This window comes from Zeus faber, assembly GCF_960531495.2.
Source record: "Zeus faber genome assembly, chromosome: 17".
Taxonomy (NCBI): domain Eukaryota; kingdom Metazoa; phylum Chordata; class Actinopteri; order Zeiformes; family Zeidae; genus Zeus; species Zeus faber.
Genome location: NC_137204.1, coordinates 13,086,009 through 13,108,316, shown reverse-complemented (window position 1 = coordinate 13,108,316; position 22,308 = coordinate 13,086,009). Strand labels below are relative to the sequence as shown.

The window sequence follows — 22,308 nt, the reverse complement described above, 5'->3', positions numbered from 1 at the left end:
CAGAACTTTTAATCACTGATAAAAACACATGCAATATTGTACCACCCTATTTTTTTGAAAATAAAAACCCGTATACCCTTTGTTACACAAGGTTATTTGTGTCAAAACAAATATGCACCAGTGTTTTATAATTCACAGTATATGCCGCCATTCTGGTTGAGCGCAATCTTTTTTTGCAACTTCATTCAATTATGAAAATTCTATATTTGTTTTGCGTGAGTGCAAAGTGTTCTGAAATATTCAGGCTTTTAATGCACTTGCATTGTTCTTTTTTTTTTTTTTCGTCAAAAGGGAAGCAAACAATTAAATGCTCAAGACATTTGGTTCTTCAAGCGTTAAATGTCAACAAGGCAGAACAAAGAAACATTCAACCCAGCACAGTAAGACTGCTGACTAAAGCTTTTTTGTATTTTGGCTCATTGGCAAGAATACCTCTTTGGAAACTTTGTCACCGCGTAAGATAGTTAGGAAGACAATCTTTGAGAATAATACATGAGTGGAAACTAATATTTTATACACACACACACACGAACATATACAGTACACACATGAACATATACAGTACACACACACACTATATATATATATATATATATATATATATATATATATCTATATATAAGTAGTAGAAAAGTTACAGAACTTGATCGTAGCGCTCTCGCTCAATGCCACTCAAGAGATGCTGTAAGTCAGTCTGGTAGACCGTACTATTTAATCAGATGAATTGTTGGAATATTCAGCTAATGACACACTCCACCGCTAGATGTTATGAAAGGGTTTGTATCTGTGTATTTAGCCAGTCTTGTCCTCTGCAGAGACAAACTCAGATCTTTTTTATAATATAGGGGCTTAAATTAAAGGACTTTTCTAGCGGCGGTGTACATAAACGTCTACATAAAGGTCTCTACGTGTTCAATAACAGGGATTGTAAGTAAGTGTGCTTCATTCGAAAAAAAACGAAAAAAAAAAAAAACACATACGTTCTCTATAAAAGCTAAAGAAAACAGTTAAGTCGGTTAAAGTGAAGACCCGACTGTCCAGGTACTTGCATGAAGGACGCTATTTGAGTTCAAATGAAAACGTTAGACTGTCTCGGTACTTGCATGAAGGACGCTATTTGAGTTCAAATGAAAAGGTTAGGCTGTCTCGGTACTTGCACTATTTGTTCACTGCCACGGACCACTCCTATCTCCAGTCCAATCCGTCAAGCCCTGAGTCAACGGGCAAAGCACACACAGAACGAAACCAAACAAACCTTGAGTCATTCATCCGGATCTGGCTGCGACTACGGAGCAGAACGAGGAAGCGCGTGAGGGCCGGAGCCACCTTTACAGGATCAGACAAAGGTGATGGGGGACACCAGCCCGGCGGAACTTGTATTTAACAAAAACAACAGAGCCCGCACATCTACAATGAACCCACGTGAGCCTCGAGTTCCAGCGCTAACGGTACACCTTCCTCAAAGAGAGGACGTGAGGCCCAAGCCACCACGCGGGAGCTACTTCATAGTGGAATAATCTTCCCGCTTCAAATGATACCTTTCTGCAATCCTGAAAATACAGCGAATGACGTCCAACTCATTGTCGTCATTTGTTCAGAGCTGATCGCTGGGTTTAGAAAAAAATATCTAAAGGGAAAATGGGACATTCCGTTTTTTCAGTTATTTCTCAGTCTGAATATTCCCAAATTAGTGTGCAGGATTTGGGCTATTAAAGAGTGCTAGCTGTAAAAATGACGTACAACCAAAAATCCCCTTTGGCTTTGCTGAAAGGCAATGGAATGCAGGGTGCATTGTGGGTCATTGGTGCTCCCTGTAGTACCATTGAATCCATAGAGACTTCACAATGGGCCCTATAGATTGTATCTTAGCAACTGCTTCATTACAATTCTCAGGATTGGGGAGTTTTAAAGAATTGTAGTTTTTTTTCTGAAAGAGAGAATACAAAGAGATGCCTGTTGAGAACTGAACTAAGCTGAGTAACTCAGCAGATGTCCAACAGCCTGGCATTCAACTTGAAAAGAGACATCTGATATATCAAAGGCCTTGTAATATAAGTAATAAGGAATTTGATATTAAATTAACATTTTAGTCTTTGGTACCTATTTAAATCATTTGTAATCAATTCACTCAACATGACTGATGGTTTTATGGAGAAGTTAAGCATTTGGAGTTTCTAACAATGGCCTACTGGCTTGGCAAGGAATTTGTGAAATCAATACTGTTGCTGACATTCTTTCTCCCACAGAGGTGGTTTCTCCGAAAAGCTTTTAGGCTCTGGGCCAGAAAGGGTAGACACCTATGATTTAAGCATGGCCAAAATCTCATTAGTGAACCTCTCTCACACCTTTAAGTCAGCAGGAGTGGGGTTTTTTTTTCTGGCATCTAGACAGTTACTATGGGAGATAACCTTGGCCTAGTTCAGCCAGTGTGGATATTTGGGTTTGTGAGTGTGTGAGAGAGAGAGAGAGGGAGAGAGAGAGAGAGAGAGACAGAGAGAGAGAGAGAGAGAGAGAGAGAGAGAGAGAGAGAGAGAACGGGTCAGAAGTAAAAAGTAAAGAACAACGACGTCTAAGAGTTGCAGTGCGTGTGCATGTATGTGTATATTAATGTGCACTATGCATGGTTCTCTGAGTGAGGTGCAAGTGAATACCCGCACTTAACTATGTGTGTACTTGGCCAGTGACTTTCACGAGCGACCTTCAGCTGACTGCAAATTCTACTGACTAGTCCCATTCGTATGTGTCATATGTAGATAAATAGCTTTCATTAACGCGTGCGTACCTTTTCAGAGGCTGACAGACAACGTGTTAATATCAGACCAGTTCTATATTAAAATTCCGGCACAGAAGGGTGCCAAAAACAAAGAACCCCAACCCTGGCAACAAAAGGCTAGGAGGTAGACTGAGGGTTTTATTATAATTTAGTTTCCACTTGTATAAATGTTACACCTGGTTAGAAAACTTGCTGACGCTAAAACCTCCAACTGATGAGTGAGTCAATCCCAACGTCTTGACAACCCCAAAATGCACTTTAAGATGCAGGTTGAGAGGATGTGTTTGAGCCGAGATGCAGGTCGACGCAGGCGGCTTCTTGAGTGTTTCGTGCCCTTGCAGCTGATTTTGGATCCACGCTCGAACGAGTCGCTGACTGGCACAGTGAAAGGCCGGCCGGCGCCGGAACACTGACGGGGGCGACTCAGAGGCAGGCGCCTGGGGCGGCGCCGGCCGCACGAAGGGAACAACCTGAGCGCACGGAGCAAGAAGAAAGAAGGAACAAGACGCAGCAACAAATATAAACAGCAGAGGCGTGTTTAATTTCCTGTCCCGTTAATGAGCATTGTCCTCTGGGAAATCCTGACGCAAAGTGGGGATATCCGCACAACTTAACCAAATGCAATGTTCCAGCTTATTAGACTGAACTTTTGGACAGTCTAATGAGTCAGCTTTCGGCCAGTCTGAGCTTTTCAATCCCCTTGGGATCTTGACTCCGCTAATCTCACTGAACGCAAAGTGAAGTAGCACATGGTTGCAATGTCATTGATTTCTCAGAGATTATGGCACGAGAAAGATTATTTGTGAGACGCTCCCAGTTAGACAAGAAAAGACATTTTTCTTTTATTAATTAACTACAGTAATATGCGGTATACGATAATATATAAAAAAGAGGAGTCTGAAATATCCAAACAGTGTGATGCTTTATCCCGCTCCATTCCAACTAATCACACGATAACTGCAAAGATATGTCACATAGTGTGTCATTTTAGGATTTTATTACGATAATATCGTAATAAAATCCTAAAATGACAACGTTTTGATAAGATTCAATGATTTCCAAGGCCAATATGCAAGAGGGCATGGAAATCATCCAATCTTATTGAAATGTTACAGATCAAAGCAACTGGCTTTCAATACATCCTATGTACAATGTACATCCAATAAAGTAACACTGAAACAGAGGCTAGTAAGGAATTCTGCACAGGTAAGTAAAACGAGGTGCAAAGACAAAGGCTCATGATTGGGGAGGTATGGACTATGGGTTTGGTACTGTCCAAAGCATTGATTTGGCAAAGTGGCCAGTGTTAAAGGATTAGGCCAACTGGGAAGAATTCACACAATTCTCTCAGCGCCCAATGCAGGAATTGAGCAATATTGAGTCCTCCCAATGGGTGGGACACAATAAAATGGGGATGTCACTCAAGTCCATTACGCACGGTTCTTGTTTCGCTCCATAGGGAGACGGAGTAAAATAAAATAACCTACGCCTAAAACAAAAACACGTCGTTGTGGTGCGCCGACTCCAGGCAACCCCATCGCTGCAGTGCGCATGGTCAGTAGCAAATGATGACCTAATGTGTCTCCTCCGTAGGAGAGGGAGACAGGTGAGCCCCGACAGCCCCCCCCCCGACATGCGCGCATAGTCCTATATTATTGGGGGCAGACAACTCAGTTTTTCCCGGGAAGGGGTCCGGCCCCGCCTGTCCCCCCCCTTGATTTCCCTGTGTAGGCTAACTAGGTTCATCTCCATGAGTGCTAATACAAACACAGCATTTTGGCACTAATTATCCCTTACCATCTTCTACTTGTCAACTTCAGACTATTTGCATGTACCCTTCACTCTTTTGCACATGACAAGAGTCGGACGGGGAAGAGAAGAACAGTTATTGGTTACCAATAAAGATTGGACTAAAAGGGTCTCAGAACCTTTTCATTCCCGGGATTAAAGACAATTCTTTAATCAGCAACCAGTCACACGGGAAAACCCGGTGCATGAATTGAGGGCGCCATCTGTCCCTTACATGTGAGCGCGTCCCAAAAAAAGCCCCTTAAAAGAAGGTATTAAGTGTGTGACAGAGCTTTCATAAAGCTCAGAAAAGTGTAGCCTAAATCCATGTCTGAAAGGGCCAGGACAGTCATCCTTACAGGGCAACAGAAGGTTGAAACAAGTACCTCCTGCTGTGTATGTGTATGAAAAAAACGTCTTTGGCTACTATACAGAATGTGAATACTTTCAGACAAGGATACAACTAAACAATTACTCTGAGTGCAGCTTGTCTGTATTTGTAGGACATGCCACAGCTATTGTTTGAGTAACTTGAGTGATGCTTTAGTTGAGTCCACAAGTGGAAGTTTGAAGAGTAAATATAGCAGAAAAGTTTGGGGTTGTTACCCGAGGGACCAACATCCCCAAGCTGGAACCAGGTAAGACGACTTCGCTGTCAGTGACGCACATAGTGTCAGGAATGTACAGTATTATGTGTTTTTAGGGATTAGATAGTTCCCGGTAAATTACTGGGATACCCTACCCTAGTGAGTTTCACTATTCACACAGGCAGCTACTAGAGATGCAACAGTACAGTGGGCCCACTTTTCGGTATGTATCGCCGTTTTTGGGCCACGGTAACGGTACTGTATCTTTATATTAAAAAAATAAAATAAAAACACATCACCCTTTAAACAATGAATTTGTTTTGCCTATAGAAAAATAAAACTTTCTAATCACAAAAATGGCAACATAACTCAAATGAGAGAAAAACATTTCAATTAAAAGTGCTTCTTAGCTTACATGCTTGTAAGGCAGACATTAGGCAATATTTAACATAAAAATAACATAAAGTGCACCTGCTGGTATAAAATATATATACTGTGTATATATATATCTATATATATATATATATTCCTTTATGTTGAGGTTCTTCTGTAAAAAGACAAGCACGTCGACACTCTGAAGCAAGATGAGAACGGCTCATGGATTAACTTGTGCTTTGGTATATCTAGCATCTCTTGCTTGACTGTAAAAACTTAGTGAGCTGTGGTGCTTTCATGAAAGATTCACCAAGTTTCTGACCTTCCCCAGGAAGGTCACCCGGGTTCAGGGCGTGTGCGAAACACCAGCTGTGCGGCCCAAACCCATCAGCGTCATGGATGGCATTCACAACGTTTTGTGCGTGATCTGTAATGATTGGGATTGTGAGATTTGGTCTCTCTAGCTTCCACTCAGTCACAGCATTCATTAATTCTAGCGCCAAGTGTGCGCCTGTATGGCTCTCATACAGGGGGCGAGCTGGCGACACGTCGCTCTCCATCTCCCAATCCAGCACACAGTTAATAGTCCCAGTGAGGTAGCTTTGAGTTGCTCTGGAGGTTAAACTATCAGTGGAGAGCGCTAGATAGGGCGTCGGTGCCAATTTGTTTTCAATTTCTCTCCGTGATGTCTCATACAGTTCGGGAATCGCTTTGCTGCTGAAATGTGTGCGGGAGGGGACATTGTAAGGCGGTTCTATTATTATTTTTTTTTTCCTCAAGCGACGAAATCCCGAGTCAGTGAGCAACGAATAGGGCTGCAAATCTTTGGCTATAAATACTCCCAGTGTGTTTGTTATTTCTTTACGTTCCCTTGAATTTGTCGCAAATTGTTGTTGGAAGGCAGCGAGAGATTGTTGCTGTGTCGCTAAAGAGTGGACTCTCTTTGCTCCTGCAAGGGACACGGCCGGGTGAGGGCGACGTGAACCGCACATCATGTTAGATGTGCTTCCACTCGAGTATCGGCGCAGTGCCTGTTTGTTTACAGTCTTTTTACCCTCGTCATCGCATTGAACGCTGAATCCAAAATGTTCCCACACAGACTCTCTGTCTCGCTAGCGCTCGCCATTGTCACGTTGCTCATACGCGCTGATAGGCTCCAGGAGATAAAGAGTGCTGGGCTCCAGGGAAATGCTCCACTCCAGAGAGGTTCTGTGGATCTGAATGTACAACGTGTGTGTAACCTGCAGCGCAAAAAGCGCGTTTTGTAAATTATAGGAAAACGACAGGCATATCCTAATGCCGCAGTTCACGCGTGCTTACTGAACCTTAGGGGGCGTACCGAACGGTTCGATAATGAAACAGTGTACCGTTGCATCCCTCGCAGCTACATTCCAGAACATTTCGGTCTTGCGCCTTTACACACACTCCATGATAATGCCGGAATAGATGGGGCAAGGGACGGTCCAGCAGAAGCCACCCGGTGCGGTCCGCACCCCGGAGAGTGATGGACTGAGCAGCAGAGCACATGGAGCAGTGCACAGACCAAAACTTTATAGTCATGTGCCAAAAATGGGCAATCGTCGCTAATATTCAACAAGTTTGCAGGACAAGTCATGTTTTTTCGTGATCTACTTGAATCAGAAACACGCATTCGATACATTGAAAGGAACAATAAAAGGGCCTTGGATGCCGAAATGGACAGAGACAACGGAGTCTTGTGATTGGTTCGCTCGCTCCACGTGAAAGTGCCTGATGTCAGACAGACGCAACCCTTTATGTGCTTGTCCTGACAATGTTACTGCCTCCATGCACAACACAGCCGTCTATGGCCATTTTCCCTGGAAATGATACTAGGTCGTGAGTGGAGAAACTTACGGAACGACTTTTACGTAACATCGACGCCAGCTTCAGTTCCCACATTATGCCAATATGGAACATTTCCAGTGGATTTACGGCTTTCAGTGCAAATGAGAAAGGTGCATACTAAATCTTGTGCTGCCTTTTGTTATAGGGGTCAAACATTACCACAAGAGAAATAGAGACATAGGTTTAAGTCCGTGTAAAGTCAATTCTGAGATTAAGAGATTGATGACAATGGAGCAAGAACCAGTACCCCTATGGCACCGGTTCCTATACGATCGTATCTTGTAGACTGAACTGCAGCGCAGATTTCGGTGCCTCATTTCGGTGCCATACCCGGGCCGCCGATTGAAATGTCCGCCCTCCAGTGCTCCGAAAGCGTTATGGTTCCAGCCATGAAAGCCGCTCCAGCCAGACGGAGTGGGGACGTATCACCTGCATCCCCACCAAATCTACCTCGCTAAATGCAATCTTGGCGAGTAAACAATCACTTTTTAGAGGTGTAGATCTCTCCAGTGAACAAAGCTAAATGAGAATTCTAACTGAAGCATTCAAATGCTCTTCACCCCATTTGAAGGCCATGGAGCAAGAAAAGAATTGGGAATATTAACATTTAATTTAAAACAATAGAATGCGATTTCGTTCATTAAAACGCCTTGCTTCCATTATAATTGTTGAATTTGTTTTCGAGGATGTTAATTGAGTCCTGTCACGTTAAATCCTTATAAATAATGTTATTTTTTGTGGTGGAATAAATATAAAAAAAATATTTCATACAATTCCACAGTTAAAATAAATGCTTTGGTGGCCGTAAGAATTGAGTGAGAAACACTGATAGAGACAAACTTTTCAACACACTGCAAGTGCGTCTCTTCTCCTCCGCGTCCGCTCTGCACGATCTTCGCTTCTGACATTTTTCCTAATTCTACTCATCATATCACAGCATCGTGTTTAACTTCTGTTTAACATTATTGTCTTATCTTTGATATCCCAATCTAAATCAAATCCATAACGTTAACTAGTCTCATGGAATGCGTACTTCTCACAAGGTGCCGGTCTCTGTTCTGCCCTCTCAAGTGGGCATATTGTAGAATATATCGTTTTATTTTATCAGAGCACACCTTTTCTTTAAATAAGAGTGTTACAAGTTTATCCTTCACTTGCCCGATCGGACAACTGCAGGCCTTTCAGTTTACTAGAGTTTACTTCCCCCCGGGCGACCGTTAATGATAATCCCTGGATCGTAAAGCGGTCCAGTCGTCTTTGCGACAGCAGCGCAAAAGTTGTCTATTGCCCCTTTAAGAGTTGAGGGTCTTAGTGTGCTGACAGTAAATCCTATCAAAAAAAAATTTGAAAGACACCCTCCGACTGGATTTAGTATGTGTGCAGAGGAAGGAATGTCAATATAGCATGTGGATGGTGGAGAGAGACAGAGAGCGAGAGAGAAACATAAAAAGACAAAGTGAGAGGGACAGAAAGAGGGAGAAGTAGATGAAGCCAAACAACAAAATTCAAATGTATAAAAGCCAACGACATCAGACATAGCCTTCCACTTCATCACACCGTGGAAACAAGGAGGCAGTAATTAAAAAAAAAAAAAAAAAAAAAGGAAAAATTGTAGAAAATCAGATTATACTCCAGGCATATGCTAATGCTTCAAGTGGATAAAATTGGATAGTTTATGGGCTGTCTCACCCCTTATTATAAATTCAGTTTTTCTGCCTTGAAGCAAATGGAGATAAACAATGTCGCAAACCACTTTCTGAGGCTGTATTATGCACAGAGGGGATAAAGCCTACTACCATATGAAAATCGCTAAAAACAAATGACACAATGAAATCCATGGTGAACAAACTGGCATACATGTTTAACACCAACTTATATACACAGAGAGAGAGAGAGAGAGAGAGAGAGAGACACCGACATGATGTGGTGTTTCCGAATCGTTAACCAATAAAAACGGACAGAGTTGGACTGGCAGAGTCACGGTTTGGTAAGATGGCGATAACCAATAGTTACCAGTAGTCAGATTGGGCTTTCTTATCCAAAGAACTCAGAGAACCATAATAACAGCTATCTTGATGGCAGGGCACGACAGTGATGGTTGCCCGGGCACAGGCACCTCTTCAGAGACAATGGCGAACTAAATGTAGTTGTTTGGCTGTGGGGTGAAAAGCCCAACTCACCCGTCAACATCATCTTTTATCTTTTTCAACTCACGATTTAATGCCTTTCGTCGTCATCTGTGATGTGAAAACATCGGATTTCCACCCAGTCAGAGAAAGTATAAGTTTGCATCCTGCTCATAGATCGGTTATAAAATCCCAGCGCACCACGGAGCAGCTCTCCTGCCGGGATGCTGACAGCGCTGTCAGCCCAAGAGTCAATGGACGGCGGTAGAGCTAGGTTATTCAAGTCAGGGATGCAAACAACTCGCTTTTCGGCGAATGCCGCTTTTCTCATGACAGTTTGGGTGACTTTTATGAATTGTCCAAACGGATCCCATCCAATTTTAGCTTATTTAAAAAAAAAAAAAGCTCCGTCTGAGAGAACAATACTATCCACGATCGATTAACTAATGGACTCCTCTGATATTATTATTATTATATTCCAAAGCAGGAAGCGATGCTGCGTTCACAGGCTTGGAAAAATGTAATGCGTGTCGGAAATGATGCGTTCATGGCAACCCCGGAAAACCGTCGGCTACCACCGCAAGTACATTGCAGACCTGTGGGAAACCCTGGGGGTGAATGGTGACTTTGGGTAGCTCTCTCTTTTTTCACGATAGATGCGTTTGCATTCCTGTAGAGTTAACTAAAACTAAAACTAGGTGTGAAAAAACATTTTTGTTAAAATTAGACAGAAAAAATTTAAAACCAACCGAAACAATATTGTGTACTTACAAAACCAACTAAAGCAAAATAAAAATATAGAGTATAGAGTCTTTGTCAGTTTGGTCAAATTTGTCAACATATATCTGTTACAATACAATAACCAGTTCTTATCTTTGTAGACAGACAGCATTAATAATGAGCATGGCTCAGACTTCATCTGGTGGAGAGCTACTTTTAAATGGAAGGATTTTGAATTTACCATTGTTAACAATGAGGGGACAAACAGACCTGTTAAGATTCTTATTGCCTGTGTGCTGAGCATATCATGTGTGTGTAAGAGAGAGACAGAGACACAGGCTGTGTGATCAGGCCAAATGTGACCAGAGGAGTTAGTGTGATCACAGCTCTTCTTCCCCTCTGAAGATTCAAATTCTGTAAAGAAACAGATAAAAACTACAGAGAATTTTGTTCGGTTACTGTTATAAAGCCTTTAAACATTCTTTAACGTCACAGTCATTATCAAGCTGAGGTACAACTGCATAGTATCTTGATTACTCAAAATATAAGGTGACTAAAAATGGCAACGGTATTTTTAGTTTCGGCAACCAAAAGCTGAGGCCTGGTTGCCAGCCTGGCAACCATGTTAAAAAGTTATTGTTGAGCCCTGGATGGCACCGAGTCTAGGTACAGTTTGGCTGGACAGTAGCAGCTGGGTTCGGACTATTATCCTAATATTGGAATAGACACTTTGAACTAAAGCAAAAGGCAGAGTCCCTTTGAAAAGCTATAGGTTTTCTAAACCATACACTTCAAAGCAGTCATTTGTACCCACTCAGCAGGCACTAATGCTTCAGTGACCAGTGATAAATTGTATATTATATACAGTATAAAGGGTGGAAAAAAAAAAGTTGAGGGAGGAGTTGACGTAGAAGTGTCATCAGCTGGTAGCTTAACATGAACATAACCACTACGTCAGGCACATACTACCATAGACAAGGAAGAAGAGAGTAAAAGTTAAAAGGGGGGGTTGGGCTATGATGAAGGGAGAATGGGAGTCAGTAAGTGGGAGTGGAGTGGGGCTTGAAGGATGTCGAAAGAGACCAAGAGGCTTTCTATCTCTCTCGCACACACACACACACACACACACACACACACACACACACACACACACACACACACACACACACACACATACACACACACACACACACACACACACACACACACACACACAAACACACACACAAGTAGGGCAGACTATCTGCCAGCTCAAAAGCCTGCAGCACTTTCCTCACCAACACAAAGGGTGCAGTTTATTTACTCACTCAAATGCAAACACAATAATGTTGTATGCTTATTATTACAAAATTCTTACTAACTTACTAAGTAAGTAAGTAAGTAAGTAATTACTATCAGCACTCAACTTATATCACTATGTCGCTGTAAAAAGTTTAAAATTACAATATTAACAGCACATGTGCATCATCATAATGAATACATTACCAAGATTATTCAATCTTATTTTATTATTTAATAATAAAGTGGTGTCGGTATATTCGCCGTGAGGTGGGGGCGTGGGCGCTCAGATGTGCTAGCACCCGTCTCCCTCTGCAATTCTATATAGGATTATTTTGGTTTTAAACCGCATGCAACCGACAAGCTGAAGGACTTAAAAGAAGTAATTTGCTGTCTTTGTAAACCCGGCGCAGGACGGAGCAGCGGGTCTTACTGGCCACAGCGCGGAGGTTCGGTTAAAACAATCGCTTAATTAGGCGGCTTTTTTTTTTTTTTTTCTTTTTCTTCTCATGCAATTATCCCGAGCGGAGCCCGTCCCCGTCCAGGTCTGGTGGCTGCGACTCCGCCTGGACGGGGCCCCCACCCCCCTGTAACAGGTGTGTCTGAGTGTGCTCTACGACGCTCCGTTGTTCCTACAATATCCGAACCAAACTGAACCGAACCGAAGGAAGAAAGAAAGAGGGTAAGCCTGTTTCAGAGTGACCTGGAAAAGGGGCTCACGGTGATTTATTTCTTCTTTTAGTGGATTTCTCCAGACGGGGAGGAGAGCATCGGGGGCGGTTAAAGTGGTGAGGCGGAATACCGCTTCCTATTCGTGCACCCTTTGAATTGAGCTTTACAGGTCATTAAATTGGCAAAATAAAACGACACAAATCACCCGCAAAAGAAATCGCAAACGAAACCCCCCCCCCAAAAAAACAACTGCCGATGGACTACCGCCCAAGCCTAGTGTAAAATGTATACCAGTCTGTTGCAGAAAGAAGAAATTATATGATGCGCTTAAGAAATGTCATGCATGAGCGACAGTGGTGCACCAATGGCATGCCAATTACAGCCACTACACATTACCTTTACAATTTAACAGTACATACTAACAGCATCATGGGAGAACATAAAAAATGATTGCAAGGCTAACTATTTTTGGTATGTCAAGGTTTTTATGTATGTTAAGGATGGCGCATGGCACAATTCAAGGTTATACACATGCATCTCCGAGATAAAAGAAAATGGATTTGGGGGCTCCGGCAATGCAATTAGGAGATTGATGATGATGATGTCGACCTGTAAACACAACCAGACCAGATCTATCGACACGTATCTTTGGAGCGTGTTTTACCAACCTCCAACCGGTGTAGAATGAAAATCCAAAGTATAGTATAGAAATAGTATATAAAGTATATACAGAGTATATGTACCATTTAGAATATGCATTAGCCTGGCTAACACATTTTACATGATAAACACAGAATTCACAGGACGTGCAAGTTCAGCCCTTCCCAGGCCTGAAGACACATTGAGAAAAGCGGACATGTTTTGATGGCACAACTGATTACCAGGGAAACCTGAGGAGTGGCTTGACATGAGGTCACTGGGGTAAACTCAGAACTGTAGAATAATAGAGTGAGAGAGAAAGGGGGGGGGGGGGGTAAGAGAGAGCTGTTTTTTAACAGCATTCCTTTCAAACACAAACATCCACATCATTAAACATATTCTGCTTCCAAAACTGAGTGTTAAAAAATGGTATCAGTTGAGTCTCCACAGACTGGATCCCCCCCCCATAATTCAGGCCATTCAAACAGTTGTGCTCATAAGCCACAACATACAATCCTAACACAGCAATAAATGCACGGTCTGATGCAGAAACATAAACATGCATTTGTGTATTCGAGGCCAAACTCAAGGCCTCGTCCACACTATATGGGTATTTTTAAAAACACTTTTTAATATTTAACGAAAATATCTCCGTCCACAAGAGAACGCTAAAACAATTCAAAACACTCACATTAACATGCGAGGCCAGTGGGGGACCATAAAACGGGATGTCAAACACCACAGAAGAACATGCATTGATGGCCTTCTTCCTGAGTGGCGATTACAACACAGCGTGGCCTACTTTGAACCGCAGACGGAGAGGTCAAGAACCATTCGGCGCATTGTATTTATACGTGTCCGCAGGGCGGTGTAATGATGATGTAACGCTAGTTTGAATTGTAAACATGTAATCAAACCCCGGTGACCAGATGTCCCAGTTTGTCCAGGATTGTCCCGCTTTCAAGCTCCTCGTTACACAAGGTTACGCACAGCATTTTATTTGTTCCATTCAATTATAATAAAAAATTCACAGCGCTCAGCGGAGCGCAGATCACAACGCCGCCAACCCTTTTTTTTAATTTTAATTTTTAAAAATTAAAAATTAAAAAATTAACCAGGACGACAGCGGGAAAGAAGGGTAAAATACAGGAGAATCCGGGGAAAAATGGGAGGGTGGACAGCTACAGTATGACGTGCGGATATATGTGCTGTACACTTTGGAGGTTTGAAAATGTGGTCACCCTACATTACACCCAACTGAGAGTACCAGCCACATGCCAACACACCGGTAGTCCACCACTGTTTGTAGGTTTCTGGCCAATGCTCAATGTGTGCACAAACAATTGTGCACACATAAATCGAAGTCATGACATCACCGTCCACACGAATACGCAGAAAACAGAATTTTGAAAAATCTCCACCCTGGAAGGGCTTTTTCAAAAGCTTCGTTTTTTTGTGGAGCCCGCAAAGCGGAAGTCATGTTAGTGGACGAGAGCAGACCAGCGGAGAACACCGGCAAACGGCAACGGTACTCTGCATTTGAAGTCCGAGTTTAAATATTCCAACTTTCTGCCGTCCTCCGCGACAGAATTAGAGCCGGATGTTACGTAGGCGAGGAGCCGACTCTACTGCGCAGGTCTGCTGCGTTTTGGAATCGGAGCCGGTAGATGCGGTTTTCTCTAGAAGATCGCACTTAAATGGCTTAAATAAAAACCGTGGATTGATATAAAAGTTTTGTTTGGTGGAAGCAGATGGAGGACTTGGACGTGGTGGTCTTGCGTGGCGCATTTGGTCGGGTAAGGTTGCGGCTCCAGGTTATTACTTATATAATAGTATAATTAAATATGAATAACTAATAAAAAAGAAGGGCTTCTATTGGCAGTGGAAACCAGGTGATCAGCCATCACTCAGTTAACAGATCAAGATGTGCTCTCCCTCAAAGCCTCATAACAATATCAATAAATATATCCATCATGCAAAATATCCACTGCCAAACCTGCTTGGGGATTAATATGAGGCTTTATAGCCAGCTTGTGTAACTTTAACCAACTATGAATGCGCATAGTTGGTTAACATACGGTTTGGAGGGAATTTAACATTCATTTAAGTTTGCAATAAACTATATATAGTAAGCTGCATTTTGATAGCTACAGGCATTACTAAAAGTCTTATACAGTATATAATGACAGACATTAAATTATTTAGATTCATATATTTTATTGGACTCTTTGTACATCACCATAGTAACACATCATCATAATTTGCAGTGGTAGCTTCCCCTCGCTCCTCCGTGCCGTTCAGAAAGAGCCGTTATACCGTTTGCCGTCTCCGGTGTTCCATGTGAATGCAGCATTAGTCTGCTGACATATTTGAAATCCCCGAATTTACAATAGAGCGCTGGACTTGATGGGTTTAATTTGATCAACTAAATAGCTAGAATGAATAAAACAATACATAAATAAATTAAAAGTTATTAGTAATGTAAACAAAGAGCTTTCTGCATAACAAAAACAGAGATCTGTCGGGATGATAATGACAATTAAAAACAGAATTTCTGCTTTTCTGTTGTGAGGCCAACATCCATTTAAGCAGCCTGATAAATGTGTCCCAGATAACCTTCATTTTTGGTCCAACTCCCCTGTCCAAGCACCTGCCAACGGATTAACCTTGGAGAAAACAGATTGTAGCTGCTTTGAAAGAGCTAAAATTACGATTAACATATCCTAAATTTTACCGAGATGGACAAACAGCTGTGAATCAAACAGATCGGGGCCTTTATTCCCTAGGGTTTAACATAAAGATCTCATGTAATCCACTCGACATATAGGTCATCTACTATGTTATTGTACATCTGCCGTTTAATCTAACATGAAAACAGAGTGAAAAACAATGCCCCCCATTATTCACCATTCACCCTAAATATATCCCCTCCTCCACCAGCGCAACAGCCGCCAACCGGACTGTGGCTGCCTCTACTGTAGATCTAGAACCCCCCCCTCTCAGTTCTGGCGTGGGTTTCTGTCAGAGGGAGTGTGTTTTATTGTCATGCAAAAACTAAGCTCCATTGATAGTTTGCACAATGCTTATGTTGGATTGTGACTTGTTGGATTGTGCAGCTATCCACACGGTCTATTATCTGACATTCCTTTGTAATTGTGTGTTGAATGCCACGTTTAGGTTACTATATTAGAGAGAATAATATTAAAACAGGATGCTCATACTGCTGTTTTGTTGCACGTCCCCGACTCTGTGGGATGATTTGTGTGTACCCTCCATAATTAAGAATGTGTTTGTTAATGTGTGTGTGTGTGTGTTTGGTGGAACAATAGCCAAGGCCAATAGCCATCACCGCAACTCAAGTCAAAACCATTCAGCGAGGAGAGGATTCTGAGGCAGGAAATGATCTTCTGCATTCATTCGCTGAGCCAGATTGTGTGATTTTTTTTCTCTCTTTACTTACTCGATGCAAAGTTTGACTTTCACGAGGTAACAAAACTTCCGCAAATCTTTTTCCACGCAGGGATGACAGCAGACAGGCGTGCACCCATTGTTCAGACGCAAGATTGGGGCCGATTTGGTTGCATTGGACTGACGGGTGCATTTTCCAGCATCTCAGGAACCTTCAACACGCCCCAAACTCAATGAGAGCATCCGATCTCTTCAGAGTCGCGAAGGCCGTGTTTAAAAGACACTGTGTCTCGCCTTCTTATCTGTCACGGCAGAGAGGGACGGAGGGAATTGTTTGTGAGACGGGATGTACCCAAACGCCTGTAGTGTAGGATCACATTCTTGGAAAATACATGGTAACAGATATTATGACAAGGCTTTACATGTCTTCACAGCCGATCAAAATTCAAAGGAGGAGGCATCCATACCCTGTCTCCAAAACCTAAAAGGCAACCCTGTCAGCATTGAGCAGATAGCAGGAGACTGGCTAAATCGAGACACTCTATTCTATTTTAGTGAGAGGAGAGAGGGGGGGAGAAACAGCATCACCAGGGGGAATGGGAATTATGGTGATGGGGAGTCGAAAGATGGAGCAGGCAGCAAAAATTGTTTCCCCTTTCAAAGAAAAAATGTCCTTCCTTAAATAGCCCACGTTGGGAGTGTGTGTGTGTGTGTGTGTGTGTGTACATAGATGTACACGCAGATACAAACTACAGCAGGCAAGAGAGCAGAGTCACTCCACGGCTCTTATTGTTTTTCAAGTACCACACGCACCATTTTCCAGCTAGATTGTACATCCAATCTAAACGCTCTCTAAAAAAGTCATTCTATCCCTCCGCTCTTATTTGATCCCTCTCTCTAGCTCCCACAACATGGTTCAGAGTTTTAAAAAAAATACTCAAAATTCAAGGGTTTTCTGGGTTAACCTCAATATTTTTGAACTTGAAATGGAAACTCAAACTCTTCCACTCGCAGTAATTGACCCCGGATAAGAGCATTAACCGAGCGCATTTAGCCAAGTCCATGTCTGATCCGGCGGGCTGTGTGTACAACTCCCGCCTTTGTAATTAGATTTTCTAAATTGATAGCTAAGTGTATTAGAATGCACCGGCTCCGGCCACGGTCGAGGGCGAGCACTGTTGGCCGTTCATGCACAAACGTACATATCTGCCCATATGTAGACAATTGGGTTTCTGTGCCACTGCCCAACGTGAAAGGAGATCATTCCAATTAAACTTCACAGTAAGACCAGCCTCTCATAATAGAAGCCTTTAACAAAGCCTGCTCTGAATGGATCCCCCGGACACACAGTGTCTGCCTGTAGCGGCGGCAGGTGTGTGTGAGAACCTGCTGGGAACTAGACTGGCTCCAACTGCATGCAGTCATTCCCAGTTTCTCTATTTGCACCGACTCCCTCCCTCCGTCCGTCCCTCGATAACGGACAGATTAGAGGGAGACGATGAACGCGCTGACTGTTAGACACAAGAAAAGAATGTTCCTTCCTCCTCCCGCCGTTACTCCTTTTGCTATCAGCTCATTCATTACTCACCCTAATGAATCACATTTCACTCCGCGGATCCTACACAAACACAAATAGCTCAAATGCAGCCGTTGTTATTTGAAGCTGATGGCTCTTTTCTCTGGCTAAGAGGGATGAGAAAAGTCGCGACAAGCCTGTCAATATTCACTGAGACGGAAAGTAATTACATTTTACTTGGCGCGAATCCTAAACGTGCACGTCTGCCTTCCGAAATGTTCAGTGGGGTAAAAAACGAGAGGGGTTGGCATAGAGCAAAATGCAGGCCATGCAATTATTCGAGTATGAAAGCAAAGGCACTTTGAAAAGCTAATGTAATTAATACCCAAGTCTGGATCGCATTTATTAGGAAATGACAGAAAGTCAAATGGGTATTGCAAATGGAGCCTTGGGGTCTTAGATCATTATGAAAGAGGTGCTTAGAGTTGGACAATTTGACTCGTAAACGTTATGGTCAGAAATAAATTGTTATAGTTTTCAGAGTGCTGAAATGCAGTCACAACACGCTGTAAAAATGACAATATAGACTCAACCTTATGGGGGCCAATACCTGTAGATTACGATCCATTGTCATTGTAACTGTAGAGTGGATCAAATGCATTATAGACACACTAGAAAAATTAATAATATAAAGGATATGGTTTTTAATAGACCCTCCGAAAAGCGGCAGCAGCATATCCCCTTTACAACTCCGTCACTGGGGACTCGCTACGGCAGCTCCTCCATTAGCCATTCAACAACATGGTTACAGCTGGAGAGGCCAACAATAACAACACGCACAGCCTTGAACGGGGTTTGAACGCAGACAAAAGCTGACCTTAAAGAATGTCCACATTTAGTCAAGGAATTAAATATTGAGTGCTAAAACCAATAAATGTAATCCAAACCAACAGTCAACCTTGCTACTGTCTGGTAAGTTGTTTAAACAGGTTTATTGTGGTGTATTCACAGCTGATAGCCGTCCTCGAAAAGTAAAATGAAAGGCAGTTTGGTATACCTACAGTTTAGTTATTCTGCTCCGCCCTTGTTATTATTGAGGTGAGTGGAAATCCATGTTTGTCTTCTCTTCTGCTGCTACCTTTTATGACCAGCGCTCATTCAGTGTCTACAACAATCCCGTTCACAGTTTCATTGATTCATCATTTATAACTCACTGTGCTCTCCTCTGTTCTATGGAGCCACATTTTGCAAGGCAGATTTGGGAGTCCTAAAATAGGCATATCTCTGCTCTTTTTTCTTCTTAGAAATGCCGGTCTATCCCCATGACAGAGCAGGGAACCTCTAATTTCGCAGGCCCACACACAACAAGTACACACACACACACACACACACACACACACACACACACACACACACACACACACACACACACACACACACACACACACACACACACACACACACACACACACACACACACACACTCACACAGACACAGACAAGGAAGCCACCTAAAAAAAAACCTTTAGAAGGGAAGGAAGTTACCAATGAATAAGCAGAAGCTCAATATGATGAATGCTTGGAGAAAGAGTGGGGAACACATTGATGTGGCAGAGTATGAGGTCTTGAAACCATGTGTTTCAGAGAGCTAGACCTGCACATTAAGGCTTTGGGTCCTCCCGGCAGAGCACAGAGGGGGCTGTCGTGTCAAAACTAAGCACATGAGTCACACTATGTTACAGATTCAAGTCTGAGGCAGGGATCCCAAACTACAGGGCCCTTTATAATATATTTGTCAATCTTGGCTGAAAATTAGGTGGGAAATCACAATTTGAATGAATGAATTTTACATCATCAAATATACAGATATACTGTATAATAAAAAATAATTACAAAACATTTTTAATGATTTTGTGTCTACATTTACCAGACATATTATTCACTAATGTGTGTGTAAAAAAAGTGATAATATAAAGGGAACACACACTACAGTAATAAATGAATTATCTATAATACTTTCATTGAAACAGAATACAGTATATTTACAGTATAACAGGAAATGAGCAAATATGGGAAAAACTAACCATTCAAGCCACGAACCAAGTTACATTACACTCCAGCAAAAAATCCAGCATTAGCCCCCGAAAATAATAATGGATTAAGTAATTTAATCGCTGTTGGCCCACCACTTAATAGAGCACCAATGAACATAATTTGCGTGTGGCGTTGCTAATGAGATACTAAACCAAACTGCAATGATGTAAGAGTAGGAACAAGAATAATTCTATATGACAAGGATGTAGCTGGTGCATGTGTGTGTGCATTGCTCTTATGCAACATGAATATGATGTTATGAAGAAATCTAGCTCGGTGCGTCTCTACTCTTATCTTACTCTGATTCTCCTCATGGCGGCCACAATCTCCATCCGGCTGTTGGGCCTCGGGACATCCAGACTCCCCACATACTGTGGGAAACAAACAAAACAATATGAGATGAAAACTCACAGACGCTGACAAACGGGCCTATAAAGCTTATATTATAAATACAGTAAAAAGAGACTATAGTCCTGAAGGAAATTTGTCTTGGACACAATATCTGCTGATATATAAATAAAAAACACAAATGACATAGTGCATATATACGGTACATACAGACTGTCAGACACACACACACACACACACACACACACACACACACACACACACACACACACACACACACACACACGCACACACACACACATACACACACACACACACATACACACACACACACACACACCACACCTGTCGTGAACATAATAGTGTACATAATGTGTAGTAAGAGTAAAACAGCCTCATCAACAAAAAGTCATCATAAAATGCACGTGTACAGTTAAAATTAATAGGAGTGTTACAGTAAAACTATGGATGATATTGCAGAAGCTCTTGTTTTGTAGCTACTGTATATACAATAAGCAGTCTGACCAGTTATACTGTTCACAGTGCTGTACTCATACATACTCACTTGCGTATCAGATATGATTAAAATAATAATAATAATAATAATAATAATAATAATAATAATAATTATAAATATAGCTGCAGGCAGCAATACACATGGTCCAGGTACATATTACAGGTTTTCGCGGTTACGCAGTTCCAATCTGGGCTCTTGTGATTATATGCGGGGACGTTTGGAGCGGACCGAGGGACTCTCCTCCGACTGTGTCATTACTGAAAATCGCAGATTCTTTCTTTAACCGCTCTCCTTTTGCGGGGATGGGGGCACACATCAGCATTACAACTGAAACATAGGGCTGCCCCCAGAACATCGACGAGTCCAATCATCAGTTAGAAACCCGTCGTTGGACTGAGATTTTTTTGTTTTTGTCAGTCAGTGTGGATTACAATAACAGGATAAAACAGATATAAGCTTACAAAATGTAAAGGGATACTGTTTCAATGGGGAATTATAAATAAGGGGAATCGTAAATATTATATATATATATTTATATTATAATATATATTTTTCTATGTATGAATCGCCATGTCAGGACACGAACACGCCGAGCCCCGTTTCCACCAAATAAAACAATCAAAAACAGTGTGGGGACAGGGCGCGGACCGTAGACTCGTTCTGATTATTTTCTGCGCGTAACGCATGGAGAGGGGGTGAGCGGGGAGAGGGTCACGGAGAAAGTCTCCCCCTTACGCACGGTCGCGGGGACCCCATCGCTTGCGCGTGCGTCACAAGCAAGCGCATCGTCGGAGAGGGAAACAGTTGCGCAAAATGTGGCCCAAAGGCTCCCTCTCAGCACGCCCCCCCCCCGGTGCCCGGGGCGGCCGCCTGTCTCGCCTTTAGAAAGAGCCGAGCTGCTGTTTCCCGCCCCCCAGAGTCCTGCCTCACGGTGTCTCTGTGAGAGGAAACCACTCCGTGTGAAAGCTCCCGACAACACGGTTCCATTCAAACGGATTAAACACTGCATGTCCCTCAGAGAGACTTCATAAACCTTTTAAACTTTTGGGACTAAAATAAAACAGGCACGATTCAGAACTGTTGCTCCGGAGCTGCAAGCAAACTCCATGTGTGAGGATACAAACACAGAATATGTTTTGGACTGTTTTCTACTCCTATAGTTTGTTTGTTACGAAAGTCTCAAATGCCAATAAAAAAAAGGAGTGAAACGGCACCGGGTCAAATGCAAACAGAATATATTTACAAAAAGTGCATAAGACATAAAATGTCAAACAAAAAGCCACGCCGACGTAAAACAGGTAAGGCCACACACACACACACATTATCTGTGATTATTGAGCCTAAAATCAATTGACAAGCAGGCTATATAGAGAGTAAAACATCAAGGCATGTAGATGTATAATACTTTTTATTGAATATTCAAAATAAAATCCGTCAGTCCCGTCAGTTTACGCCATTTTAAAAATACATAAAAAATACAAATGTTACTACTTGAAATCAAGTAATTTCCGTGCGTGAACAATAAGTAACAAGTGCAGCTGCTGTTATTAACATTTCTAGAAAAACACAATTTTGATCAAATCAAAAATAAAATAAATATG

At 42.3% G+C, this 22,308-nt stretch overlaps 1 protein-coding gene across 1 annotated transcript in view; it reads right to left on the bottom strand.

Annotated features, from left to right (window-relative positions):
- LOC307242955 (carboxyl-terminal PDZ ligand of neuronal nitric oxide synthase protein) overlaps positions 1-22,308 on the bottom strand; it is a gene marked incomplete at its 3' end in the record, with an annotated part of 48,598 nt that overhangs the window by 23,392 nt on the left and 2,898 nt on the right. Inside the window, exon 2 of the mRNA XM_080017603.1 lies at positions 20,142-20,213. Within this exon, the coding sequence (XP_079873729.1) occupies positions 20,142-20,213 (72 nt within the window). The remainder of the gene's footprint in view (positions 1-20,141; positions 20,214-22,308) is intronic.